Genomic DNA, 13985 nt, shown 5'->3' on the forward strand with positions numbered 1-13985 from the left:
CATTGACTTCGGGTGAAGATGAATGCAACTGGGCATGCGCAGTATCTGAATACCACTCTAGCCACTTGAATTTGTTTAACCACACTCTTTGAAATGAGCTTGTTGGCTCATCCTCTTTATTGCAGACTGATGTAGTATCATTCAAGGCAGATTTACTCGCTATAGTAGAATTAAGTTCGTAATTTAACAAATCTTCCTTGAAACAGCGGCGAGCTAGTGTTTCCTGAAAATCTTGTCTGCTTAACTTGAAATCGAGAAACTTTGGATAAATGTGGAATAGCCTGCATTTCTGTAGGAAAGTAATGTAGAGTGTTACTTTGTTATACCGGGAGAGGTCTTTCTCATTACTCTGTCTCCCGGTATAACAATGTGGCACTCAGCATTGCTTTAATTCCTACAGAAATGCAAGCTATTCCACATTTATCCAAAGTCTCTGGATTTCAAGTTAAGCAGACAAGATTTTCAGGAACCACGAGCTTGCCGTTGTTGGAAGGAAGATTTGTGAAAAAATTTATGCACTTTGCGAAAAGAAATCACTTCGACTCAAGTACAAGGAGTCCTACGAAACAGCATGTTCCTGACTTCAGGAAACCTTGTCACTTTATTGTTGTAATTTTTGTGACCTGGTATGCACTATTTCATTCTTGCAGGTAAATTTAGTGGTCCAGTCAACCCGGATGTATCCACTCTGTTGAAAAGGTTGCAGCTTCTTTTCCCACCATCGCAGATAGGTAAATGGCCAGAAGGAGCAAGCAATTGCCTTGATATTGACGCAGGATCTTGTCATTCAGCTGATGGTACCAAAGAAAAGGGAAATGACCTTATTCTCATTCTACATTATTGCAAACAGGAGGTTTTAAGACATCTGGATGACACCCTACTGGATTTCAATCTTTTGTTTGGTGAATATGATGATGAGAGTTTCAGCGCCACAAATTTCCTTTATGCCCTTGGTACTTTAGCCTTTAAACAAGGAAACAGAGAATGCTTAGGAAAAGTGCAAACTATTGTACTTGAAAACTATGATTTTCCTGATGCTAGTATTGTGATGAATGATCTTGGAGTGATGTTGAGTTTAAAAGCAATGTATAAAAGAAGTGAGCAGTGCTTTGCCAAAGCCAAAAAATGGTTCCAGCAAGAGGAGGACCATCTGAAAAATGCTATTGTCACATTGAACTTAGCAGCTCTGTACATGATCCTTGGAGAATATGAGAAGGCATGTGAGTTTTGCAATGATGCAGCCGATTTGTGTCATGACATCACAATGAGATCAACAAAAGACATTGACCTGCCTATGAAGGTTTTGAGAAGAGCTGCTGATCTTTTGATTGAGTGTGGAAACTTTGAAAAGTTTTGCCATATTCTCAGGATTGGTGGAAAGTATGACTTTGGTGCGAGGAAAGCCTCAAGAATTGGCATTAGAAAATGGTTGATGGAAATCGAGCTCAGAGAGCAAACTGGTGAGAAAATTGAAGAACAAGAGCTTAAGGATTGTAGCTCTTACTTGCTTATTTTTCTAGAGACGCCAGATGCACAGTCATTGAATGCAGACCTTGTAAGAACAGTTTTCGCAGCTGCAAGAGTTAACCACAGGAATGGTCTTCATGAGGAAGCTTTGAAGTTATTTGGAAAGCTGGAAGCTGCCTTCCTTTCGATGGGTGGAAGAGAGCATCTCTTGTATGGGTTGATGCTCTTTCAAGTTGGCCGTTTTAAACATGGTTGTGGAATGACGAGTGATGCTGAAAATGACCTAAAGCAAGCTGTTGCAATTTTGATGAAGCACTTTGGGAGAAACCATGTAGTTGCACAATGCAAGAAGTTGTTGGGTTCTTGTGCCTTCCTGAACAACAACTTGGTTGATGCCTCCACAAACCTTACTGAAGCTTTGTCTTTTTTTAAAAATCTGAACAGTGAGCACTTTGAAGTTGCTCACATTACCCTTAAGCTTGCACAATTGCAAATCGAAGAGAGAAATTTTGAGCATACCAGAGAGATTCTAAATGCAGTTCAAAAAGCATTGGAAATGCTTATTCATAGTTTTGGCGAAATCTCCCCCAAAATGGGTAGTGCACATGTCCAAGCTGGATTGATTCTGCAGAAAGTTGAAAAAGGTGCAGCTATTGATGAAGTAAATAAGGCTGTTGAAATTTACTACAGTCTTGGGCTTCAACTTGACCATCCTGTCATCAACCTATGCCAAGAAATGACTGGTCTCTTTCAGTTATGCTTAGGAAACAAAGAAGAAGCTGAAAAGTATTTTGTTGATGCACTGAATGACCCTCCTCCTGATGAATCCTGCAATTACTGGTTGCATCATGATGTTATGCATGAAGTTGACAAGTTGCTCACTGAATTTAATACTGGTTATTATTTTAAAGAACGGCCTCTCTGTCAGAGTGTCAAGATGTTATCCCTTGTCAATCTTGTTGCCATGAAAAAGGGAAAAGGCAGGCAGCAGTATCTTGATGCCCTTGTGAGTTTTGCAGAGGAGAGTGACACTGAAGAACATGGGATAAATGACTTCGCAGGGCACTGTTATTTTGTCAGTCGCATATCTTGCCTTGCAGGGCCAAGTGTCTACTTTTTGATTTTCTCAGAACCAGAGGTGAATTCACAATCCTTAAATGATGACGAGGTAGTAATATCCCGCTCCAAGAATTCATCCTGCATTCTGTTTTGGAGGACCTTTCGTAAAATTCAAGAGATGAAAGAGTTAAGGAACTTGGACTTTCTGATCCGGGAAAGTGTCAGCACACTCTTATTGCAACCCAAATTCAGGAAGTGTTATGAAGAGACGGATGACTTCTATCTTGAACTTCCACTCGGAACATTGTCTCTGTGTAGTCAAATTGACCGTCTTCCTCTTTTAGTGGAGTTAAAGTTGGATGAACCGCAGAACGAATGTACAGATTTTGATTACTTGACTTCATGGGCTTTAGGAGATTCATCACCTGAGCCTGCTGTTCGTGTCTCTTACCTCTCTTGTGAATTTTCCAACAAGCGCACTGCTGAACTAGCATTTGATTACTTGGTGTTAAACTCAAATAAAGAACCATTGCTAAATGATGTAAAAGCTGTCGAGGTTACTGATGGTCATTCGCCATACATGAATTTTGCTTTTTTCACTTCTCGGCATAGCAGGTATTCTAACTTTTGTGTTTTTGTGGACAAGGAGTTACCAGTATTGAAAGTCAAGTGCCGTCATGTGAATGAGTCAAAGTCAAATGGTTTCTGTTTCTCTGTGCAATCTGCTGTAGAAAATGTGATGTTGTCTCTGAATGCAACTGTCGGGATCAGTTTTAATCCTTTTGTACAGTGGTCTTGTGAAGGTCACAGTACCGTTGGCATCAGGGAATCTTCAAATATTAATTGCAGTAGTGCAGTCAAGACTGAATCATCTGTCACTAGTCCTCAAGGAGAAGGAGTGATCTCCAACGCTTGCGCAAGTGACTGTTTCACAGAAAAAGAGTTAGACTTCAGTGCTAAACGTGTTTTAGATACAGTGACTAGTAAGGGCTCCTCATTTTTTCATTGTGAGGGCAGCTCCAGTGAATCAAGTAATCAGAAACCATTCTCTTCAAACAAAACATCCCTTGGTTGTGCAAATGCACAGGTCCTGAAATCTGACTGTGATAAAGAGTGCCATGTCAGCACACTTCAGAATCAGGTAAAATGTTTTTATTGTTTTCCACCTTTTACAGCATTTTCTTGTGTTGTTTTCTTCTTTGCAGATAGCTATAGTGTATGCAAACAATTTTTTAGGCATATTCCACTTACCTTTTGGCCTGAAATTTGGGACACTTACAAAACATGGACCCCAGGTCCATGGACCGCTTTGTGGACCCGATGCATGGACTGCCAATGTGTACCACTTCTCACTTTGTAGCATTACAAGCGGAAAAATCTTTAGACGGAAGAGAAAAGTGATCCTCACACTTACCTGGAAAAGTTAAGCAAAGAGTCTCTGATAGACACAGGCTGATAATTCAGGTGGCTCCAATGGGATTCAAATCCATGACCTCTGCGATGCTGGTGCAATGTGCTACCAACTGAGCTATGAAGTAGAATTAAGGTCAATTTGTTGGGCGCTTTTGTTCTGGTGAAGGACTCTATGAGTAAAATGATTGTATATTTGAAGTGCGGGTGATGGACGAATCCCTTTGGAGCCACCTAATAGGTGGTATTGTTGTCTATAAGAGTCAGTTGCTTAAGGTGACGGAACAGGTTTGCGGGTGCATTGTGGAAAACCATCCTTATGGGCGTGTAACTTTACAAAAGTGCTTAAACCTATACATCATTTTAAAGCTTAAGGAACCATAAATGACATGGAAATGTTTTTAACTGGTGAAATTGAATATAAAATAATGTACTGTGATCAGTAAATGCAAAACGAAGCAATTTTTATAAATGTGCAAATTTGTGTTGGATTTTGGCCTTACAAAGTAAACAATGACTGCATAACACGTAGCAGATGTTTGCCTTTAAAAGGGTTTTGGGCTTTAGCTTATTTGTTTTTTGTTTTGAAGATATACATGTAATTCCTAACGCTAAGTCAATCCAAGAAATGTATGTCACTGAACTTTGAATTATAATAACCTTTTTTTTAAAAGCTGATCTAACAATTCCCAGACACGCTTTTGAAGGCAAACATGTGCTAAGTGTTATGCAGTCATTGTTTACTTTGTCATACTTAATGCGACGAGAGTGTGCTGCATTTATAAAAATCGCTTCATTTTGCATTTATTGATGGCAGTACATCATATACATGTATTCAATTTCGCCAGTTAAAAGCATTTCCACTTCATTCTTGGTTCTGTAAGCTTTAAAACGATGTACAGTATAGGTTCAAGCACTTTTGTAAAATTACGTGCCCGTGAGGATGGTTTTCCATGTAAGTGCAAAGTTCACTTTTCTCTTTTGTTTGAAGATTTTTCTGCATGTAACTCTACAAAATGGAGGGTGGTCCACAGGGGTAGGCCATGGACCGAGTCCATGAAGGGGCCACATGGTGGTATATGGACCCGAAATTGGCCGTTAACAACTTGTGGTTTGAGCCACTTATTGCTTTGTACCAAATTGATGTCTTGGCACAATCAGTCATTCAAGAATAATGATTTGCCCAGAAAAATATTTTCACAGTTTGTGGGAAGAGAATTAGCCAAACATTGAAAAATGTGGACTACAGGTGAATTCGAAAACTTGCTTTTTAAAAAAAAGTTGTACACTTTATTTCAATTTAGGTTTTAACCCATGCCCTTAATTGACTTTTTAAGGGCATGACACAAGCAGTGGTTTTAAGTGGGGATTTCAGGGAAAAACAAAGTGGCTTGCCAAATAAATGATTGGCGGCCCTATGCCCCCATGGGGGCAATAAGGATTCATGATGATGATTCATGAAATAAATGATTCAGGGGCTAGTTACCCTGTAGTATGGGGTAAGACTAAGGCAAATCCAAACACAATGTGTTGGTGAACACTTCAACCAACATATGATTCACAGGCAAGTGATGCACTCATTTTCTGACACCACAGATGTGTCAGCCTAAGGACCATGTATCAAGTGAAGCTATGAACCTCACAGTTATGAACTCAATTTTAACAATTGCATAGAGAAGCGTGTGACGTCAGTGGCTTCATAGCTCAGTTGGTTAGAGCGTCGCACTGGTATCGCGAGGTCACGGGTTCAAACTCCGTTGAAGTCCTGAATTTTTTCAGGCTTCTCTACACAATTGCTAAAATTGTGTTCATAACTGCGAAGATTATAGCTTCACTTGATTTCACATCTGCAGTTCAATATAATTGATTCCTTTCATGTATCATTTCATTCGTTGACCATGTATCAGTCCTTCAAAGCCTGATTTAGCTAATCCTAAGGTTACTGGAAACTTTCCTGTTAATTTATTTGCCAATTGAAAAAGTTTCCATGAGATTTCTAGCCATCAGTTTTGAGTTAGACTTCATTTTTGTCCTCCAGCATAAAATAACATTATTCATTTTTGAAGGGCAAAGCTCGGTTGGTATTAAATCATGGATTAGTGTTAATTGCCTTTTGAACAGCTGGGCCCATATCAGTTCAGCAATGGGATTGATTGCATAGTTTTTAACAAAAAGAATGCACCATCTTACAGTGTGACCGGGAAAGCTGTGAACGCATAAAATATGTCAGGAATGCCTTTTAAGCCAATCTTAAAGACTTCACATGCCAAAACCGCAAACTGAATAACCATTATGAAACAGGGGCCACATGCTGATAGCAACAGTTACCTTGGAGTACGTGCCATTGATCGGTGAAAAGGCTCTTTATGAATAGTCTCGTAGATTAAATGACCAGCATTAGCTCAAATTAAATCAATTACCCGGAAAATCTAAAGCCGACACATTTCTTCCTGCACAACAACAGTAAACACTCTGCAGTTTAGTGAGTGGATTTCGGATGCGTGATTGGACAGAAATAACATTCTAGACATATTTCAGGTGTTCACGGTTTTCCCAGCGCACTGTAAAAGATTTGGTTTTGCTAAGGTATTACAGATATTGCCGTTTTAAAATCTTAAAAAATAATGGCAAGAACCTCAGCGATGTAAGTTCATTGTGATGTTTGATCTGTTCAGAATTTCAGGCCAGCTCAAACTCATCTTATTAATTACTGAATTTGAAAGTACACTGTACATACGGTCAGAGTTGCCTTGGCAACTTAGGTTCTTCTCTAAAGTTCATTAGAATCATCAAGAAACTACAGTATAGACAGATGCAAACACCAGACTCACTTTGGACAGTGAATTACCTCAGTCTTTTCAATATTAGTGGTGTCAAACAGGACTTCAAGCTTGCAGCAATGCTCTTTGCCAGTCCTACTGTGGCTGGCTTTCAGGAAAATTAGAACACATGCAGTGTACAGATCACATTCCGCTATGATGGTGATCTCTTTGATCTTCAAAGCCTCAAGCAAAGACTGAAGTCCCCACAGAATTCATCTGTAGTATTTACATGTAATGACACTCCAGAGGCCTTGCAGCTGCTTTTGACATCCTATAACAATTTTGCAGAGAACATGGGTTTACACATTAATGAAATGAAAACAGAGACCATGTACAGTGGCAATATAGCAATGTTTTTCATAGATGGTGTTAAGCTAGCTAAAATACCTTGGAAGCCAGCAACTGTGGATGGGTCATGCAGCGGCAGCCATGGCGCTCAGTTAGGTATTATCGCCTTCTCACCATATTTCCTCTCTGCTAGCGGTTGGTCCAACCTGAGAAACAACAAAACCGACAATATATACCCACCCAGCTTTAACAAGTTTTCACCATCTTTGCTACCGGAGACTGGTTCGTCATTTTGTGATCGCTGCTTGTTGCAATGATTACCAGGTACTTTTCTTGTAAAGTCTGGTATGACGCCAACTCTGACTGCTCCTTCAACCTGAGATGTCTTGTTCTTAGTGGTGACATTTGTGTTAACCCTTGTCCTGAGCAATCTTCTGCATGTGTGCAGTAAGACGATTGCAAAAAAAACATCGAGCTGTATGCTGTGGTGGCACGCAAAGTGTAGAAATGCCTTGCCTAAAGAATGTAAGTTCCAGCAAGTGGAATGCTTCAATTGGATCTTTCCGCCCTGCACATCAATTACTTTGTTTTTTCTAACACCTATTACAATGTTGAGCAAAGGTGCCATGTTGATATGGAAACGAATGTAAACGTTAACTCTCACAAAGGCCTTAAATGCTTCCTGGCAAATGCTAGATCACTTGAAAGCAAGTTTCAAGACTTTCATGCCATAGGATTTGCAGAACACAATTTGATGTACTTGCTGATACAGAGACCTCGTTTGATCCCAGTGTTTTGGACCACGAAGTGGTCCCATCTGATTTTGCGATTTACAGAAGAGACCGCCTTGAATGAAGAGGAGCTGGGGTCTTGCTTTTGAAAACAATGTAATGGTTGTTAGTAGATCAGATCTTGAACCCAGTTGTGAATTGTTATGGTGCAAGTTGACCAATGACCAGGGCTTCAAATATCTTTTTGGGGGTATTCTAGGAGATTCACTTTCATGGATTAGCAAATCTAATGCAGAAAATTTTTTTCTTGGCAATTTCAACCTTCCGGACTTTTATTAGATTAATCAACTACCGCTGTCCTCAGATCAAGTCTATCTCAATTCTTTTGAATTTTTAACGATGCATTCCTTACACAAGTGAATCCTCATGCTTCTAGGAATTCTATTGGGTCTGGTACTCACCACTGTGTTCACAGTATATCATTTAGTGAAGGATTAATGGAATCTGATCATGAAAGGGTTACTTCTTACTTAACAATACCTCAATCCATAAAAGACCGAAGTATGTCTTAATTTAAAAAAGCTAACTTGGAGGAGCTCAAGAAAACTTTACAAACCCTAGCATGGGCATCTGCTATGCTTGACATTGGTGTAAATGTGAACCTAACTAGTAATAGTCTTCACTACATCTGCCCCAGCCTAAGATAGTATGAAAGGCAGTTGAGATATGTTTAAATTATATGCTGATTATGTTCCCCCTGTTTCCGATTTGCATCTGACAAATCGTGGCTTGCCTTTGTTTCTGATTTGTGTCCGGACAAAATCAATTTCTGGGCCAGGTAAGTCGATTTGCATCAGATCTGCTTCAATGTTTGATGTTTCAATTGCTAACCCAAACAGCACTTTGGTTCTCCGTGCAAGGTTCTACTTCGTGACTCCTAAAACACCTCAGTCGCTTGCGCGTTGTTTAAACAATACCGATACCACCTTGCATGCCCAGTTGAGAAAATCGAGATTGATTCCCCCCACAAGATCAACCAATTTATACATTTACCCTTTTTACTCGGGGATCGACTTTTAGGTTGCTTCCTTGGGTTTTGGCCCTGCTGGGGCAATTAACTGGGAAGGTCTTTTTTGGACAACTGTAAACAAATTTGTCCCCAGAAAAGGATTAATTAATTAATGATAAATTCACCCCTCTGGGGATTGATAAAGACTAGTAGAGACTAGTAGAGATCATTTTATATCCTCAAGGAGGAACTATAAAAGTCTTATTCGTGCCAGGTCTGGTCTACTCATCAACAGTTTTTGATTGACACAATTGAAAGAGTTCAGCAAAGAGCTACAAAACTGATCATAAAGGACAGGCCTTATGGAGAGAGAGTTCAGAAACTGAATCTTTTTTCTTTAGTCTCAGAGAGACTTTATTTGGACTAGTCTTAGTTTTTCTTTTTTAAGTGCTTGTTGGGCGTATATGATTTGGATCTGTCTTGTGACAGCTGACAGTTCTAAATATAAACTCAGACATTCTAATTACCAGTTGAAAATTACATATGCAAGAACTAATATTTTTAAAATTTCTTATTTCTTTAGAGTAGCGAAATCATGGAACTCTGAATTTAAGGAATCCTACCTACACCAGAAGGATATTAGTTATTAGTTACATTCTCTTAATTTATTTTTCTTACTACTTTAATGACTGATTTTATTAGCTGTTTAAGTGTTATTTATTGTTACGTTAGGTAACCATTCCATGAGGGAGTTCTTTCCTGTTAAGAGTTCTCCTGTCAATACTTGTAGTCTTCTGTATTGCCAAACTATTAATGTAATGTGCGTTCGGTTGATTGTGAAAAAGAGTACAATGTATTTGATTCACATGATCTAATGGTTGAGATTAAAGTCACTGCATATTATCAGTGTCTATTGTAGTGAAGCGTGAACTCTTTTCCAACATGAAGTCAAACTACATACAGCAACGTCATCTTCATTTTATTCTGAGCATCAAATGGGACCAAATTGTAAGCAATGAAGAGGTGTTGGTGTGTGGGTGATGAAGACAAAGAACTGAAGTTAGTGAGAAGTCATCTGCTCTGGCTCTGCCATGTTTACCATACGAATGACCTGTAAGACCTCAGAAGAACTCCTCTTTTGTGAATTGGTGCATGGGTCTCTGTCAATGGGTTGACGCAAGCTGCAGTTTAAGGACACCCATAAGAACGCTCTGAAGTGTGGCCTTGTACTTGACATATGTCAGTCTACTGTCAATAACAGACTTTAAGAGTGGTGTAGATTAATTATTCGTGCCATTGACGAGTAAAAGTGTCGGGCGTTAGACAGAGTAAAATCTATAAGTGGCACTATTGAGACTGAAAGGGTAAATGACCATGTCCCTTAGTCTCCTACGGCTCGTTAGTTGAGCGTTTAAACTAGTAGTGGGAAGCTCATAGGTTTTACTCATGTCCAGTTGCACTCAGTGGTATCATCATTAACGAAGAAATCTCTTGATCCATTAACCAGACTGAAAAGTCACCATCGCTTTCACAAAGATTGCATTCATGAAACTCTTTGAAATAGGTTGTTTGCAGCAAACTGGTCTAGTGACCAGTACATGGTTAACTTGAAGCTGCAACTTTATAAATTCCAAGGAGTAAAAGGCCATGTTTCACTTAGCCAGGATGCAAATTTTCAGAGAAATGCCACTTAAGGTCAAGATGTTATGACCACTTGAAAACTCAAACATTCCATGCTTGGTTTAGAAGAGATAAGGTTTTACCCCCCTGGTGGAATTTTCCATCATAAATTGCCACATGCTGCAAAAAGGTGAGATTTTTGAAAGGTTCTTGAGTGGACCAATAATGTTTTGAACCTGTTGCAGTTCTAGAGTCCAATGGACAGCTAATATGCCATGTTAAATAATTAACTATTGAATCAAATACAAAACTGTACAATTAAACAGCTTAAGTAATGTGAAAACTTATCGGTAGATAATATGCTTTAAAAAGTCTTTCCTAATTAATTTGTTTAATAAAAGCATTAATAGACCCCTTTCAGTAATTCCCAATCTGGAGGACAATTTAACGATGGTTGTTCTGTCCCCTGAGAGAAACAAACCTTTGAAATGCAAAACAATCTTATTGTTTTCGCAGTGGTGAGAGTACTTGCCTCCCACTAATGTGGCCGGGGCTCGATTCCTCGACTTGGCGTCATATGTGGGTTGAGTTTGTTGGTTCTCTACTTTGCACCAGGAGGTTTTCTCCGGGTACTCCAGTTTCCCCTCTCCTCAAAAACCAACATTTGACTTGTTTGTGTTAATTGTTAATTTCACTTTACAGTGTCCCCAATTAGTGCTCCAGCGCTAAATCTACTAGACACTTAAATAAAGTTCCTTTCCTTTCCTTTCCTCCAGATTTGGAATTAACTGAAAGGGGTAAAAAATAAGCAAGGATGGAAAATTTCTGACTTTTTTAGTCTCAAGGGAAACATTTTAACGCAGTTTAAACTGAATAATGCAGACTGGTATGAAAATCATTGAACCTGTAACTTGAAGGCAAAGCATCCTTTTTCCATACAAATAATTTCTTTCACCAATAACATCACTTGAAAGATTATAGGCTTTAACATTGGCATTGGAGCATTTTCTGAGGTGCTCTTTTCATTTCTGTAAAAAATTATCAGATTCAAATCACCATGTTTACGAAAAAGAGGTCAGCCCATTAAAGGTTTTGCTCAATTCAACTAACTAGTTAAGAATTAAAGAACTTAGAATAAGTACCCCTTTTAATCTAGTTTGTGCTAATACTGGGTGAGTCAGGTCAGTGATGTTAAAGCATGCTTTGTCAGCCAGGCACCTTGGCAGATCTATTTTTTGCAGACTCTACTTTTTGGTGTGGTGAGTAGCAGAGTACTTGTTTTGGAAAAAAGAAATAAAGGCTATTAAACTGGATTGGAGTTGCTGGTAATGCAGTTGATGTCCTTTAGTGTCCATACCATTTTCTAGGGTGTGCAAGTAAACAAGAGAAACATTTTTAAAAATAACAAGATCATGGTGTAGAAAAGGCCTGCATAATAAGCAAAGCAGTTCCTACCAAGTGACATCACATTACCATATGCACTTGTCTGAAGTTTATAATCACTAGTCTACAGACAAATTGAACTGTATTTGTTTAAATTTGCTTCAGTCATTTGACATCTCTCTCATTTGAAGGATTCGTTGAGGATGTTGCATACTCAAGTGATGTTCAAAGAAGTGTCGTATATCCTCTCTCTTCAATGTCCATCCCACAAGCTTTCACCTTCAGTGACCTTCGAATCAAGCCATTCTTGTTAGCCATAGTGGGAGTGTTAGATTGATGTGCACCACCCACCCACCCCCTGTAGAGTTAACATGCTCCTAGTAACAAGATAATTGCATGCGGGGACCTTGGACAATTGTTGAGAGTTTGTAGAGTAAACAAATTCATATGGTTTGCACATACTCATAACACAGCATTGATTCACTGAAGTCCTTATTTCAATCAGATGCAAATTTAGTTAGGTTTTGCGAGACTTCATGAAATGTTTGGGAATTTTGTGGGGATTTAATAGCTCAATGTACAACTTTATCATCAGCAAATAGGTAAAGGTAAAGTCTCTGCTTACGAGCCAGAAGGCTCATCAGAAGGCTTATCTCCGCTTTCAGTAGCATGAAGCGACTGGGAGTATTTTTATACTCCCCCCTGGATGGGATGCTAGTCCATCGCAGGGTTACCCCCAGCATTACGCCGGTACCCATTTATACACCTGGGTGGAGAGAGGCACCGTGAGAGTAAAGTGTCTTGCCCAAGAACACAACACAATGTCCCCTGCCAGGACCTGAACCCAGACCACTCGATCCGGAGTTGAGCGCACTAACCATGAGGCCACCGCGCCTCCCACTTTTTCAATCAGATGCCCATTTAGTTAGGTTTTGCGAGACTTCATGAAATGTTTGGAAATTTTGTGGGATTTAATAGCTCAATGTACAACTTTATCATCAGCAAATAGACATGGCTGCAAAATTGTTTCTTCAGCAAGTCATTGATGAAAATTGAGAAGAGGGTAGATCCCAAAAGAGAGCTTTGTGGTATTCCTGAGGTGAAAGGGGTAGTGTAAGAGTGAATGCCCTACCCAACTACATTCTACAATTAGGTCTGGTTCTGAGGAAATTTATAAATCCAAGCTTGGCCTTCATGTTTATGTTTTACTGACTGAGAGTTTACATACTTTATCAGATGTTTCAGTAAGGTCCAAAAGTAGGGCATCAACTAAGTCAGGCTCATTGAAGATGTTATCCCAGTGTTGGAAAGCTAGTACAGGTTGTACTGTAATCAGTCTGTAGATATGCCAGCCTGGCCAGCCGACTTGGATGTTTTTGACGAGTTCTTTACAGACTCCAGACTAGGAAAACACTGTATCTCCATGGTTCTTCACATTATTATTGTGGTTCGGAGGGAAGCGGGAAGTACACAATTATTTCAAGTGGAAATGCCCTGAAAATATTTTTTCAAACTTCTTCCTTGACCTTATCATAAATGAATAAGGAAACCCCTTAGTGCAGTGCTTTGGTGTTTCCAGTACTAGGTGCTCAGTGTATCTCCGAGATCTTGTAGGGTTTTGTTGTGAGGTACCCTTAATCATTAATTTTTGTTAATTCCTTTCGAAACAGGAATATTTATCCCCAGTACTCATTTCCGTTTTGGGCAATCCCTCCCACCTTGACAGGCAGTGCTTGGATGTGGCCATTTTTGAAGGAACATCATTTTTGACTGCCTTGTGTAGGATCCTCCCAAAAAGGGCCCTGTTGTCTTCCAAGTTATTTCTGGTGTGATGGTGGAAAAACATGGGATGCACACCTTGGTGAAGTTTAGTGTACTCTGTGAGCAGGGCAGGCGAATGCTTTGATCTGATCCTGGTTTTGAACTTGTCAATTTTTTTGGTCACTCATGCCTGACTGAACCTGATTTCTCATTTCCTTTTTGGGCAATCCCTCCCACCTTGACAGGCAGTGCTTGGATGTGGCCACTTTTGAAGGAACAGTGTTTTTGACTGCCTTGAGTTGGATCCTCCCTAAAAGAGCCCTGTTGTCTTCCAAGTTATTTCTGGTGCAGTGGTGGAAAAACATGGGATGCACACCTTGGTGAAGTTAATGTACCCTGTGAGCAGGGCAGGAGAATGCTCTGATCTGACCATGG

The 13985-nt window shown here is 39.6% G+C and overlaps 1 protein-coding gene across 13 annotated transcripts in view; it reads left to right on the forward strand.

The window, feature by feature from the left end:
* The window catches only part of LOC137997755 (uncharacterized), a 121205-nt gene that overhangs the window by 90833 nt on the left and 16387 nt on the right, over positions 1-13985 (forward strand). For all 13 annotated transcript variants that reach the window (XM_068843984.1, XM_068843970.1, XM_068843973.1 and 10 more), the window contains one exon: positions 651-3667. In XM_068843984.1, coding sequence (XP_068700085.1) covers positions 651-3667 — 3017 coding nt within the window. The remainder of the gene's footprint in view (positions 1-650; positions 3668-13985) is intronic.

The sequence above is a fragment of the Montipora foliosa genome, chromosome 3 (genome assembly GCF_036669935.1).
Source record: "Montipora foliosa isolate CH-2021 chromosome 3, ASM3666993v2, whole genome shotgun sequence".
Taxonomy (NCBI): Eukaryota; Metazoa; Cnidaria; class Anthozoa; order Scleractinia; family Acroporidae; genus Montipora; species Montipora foliosa.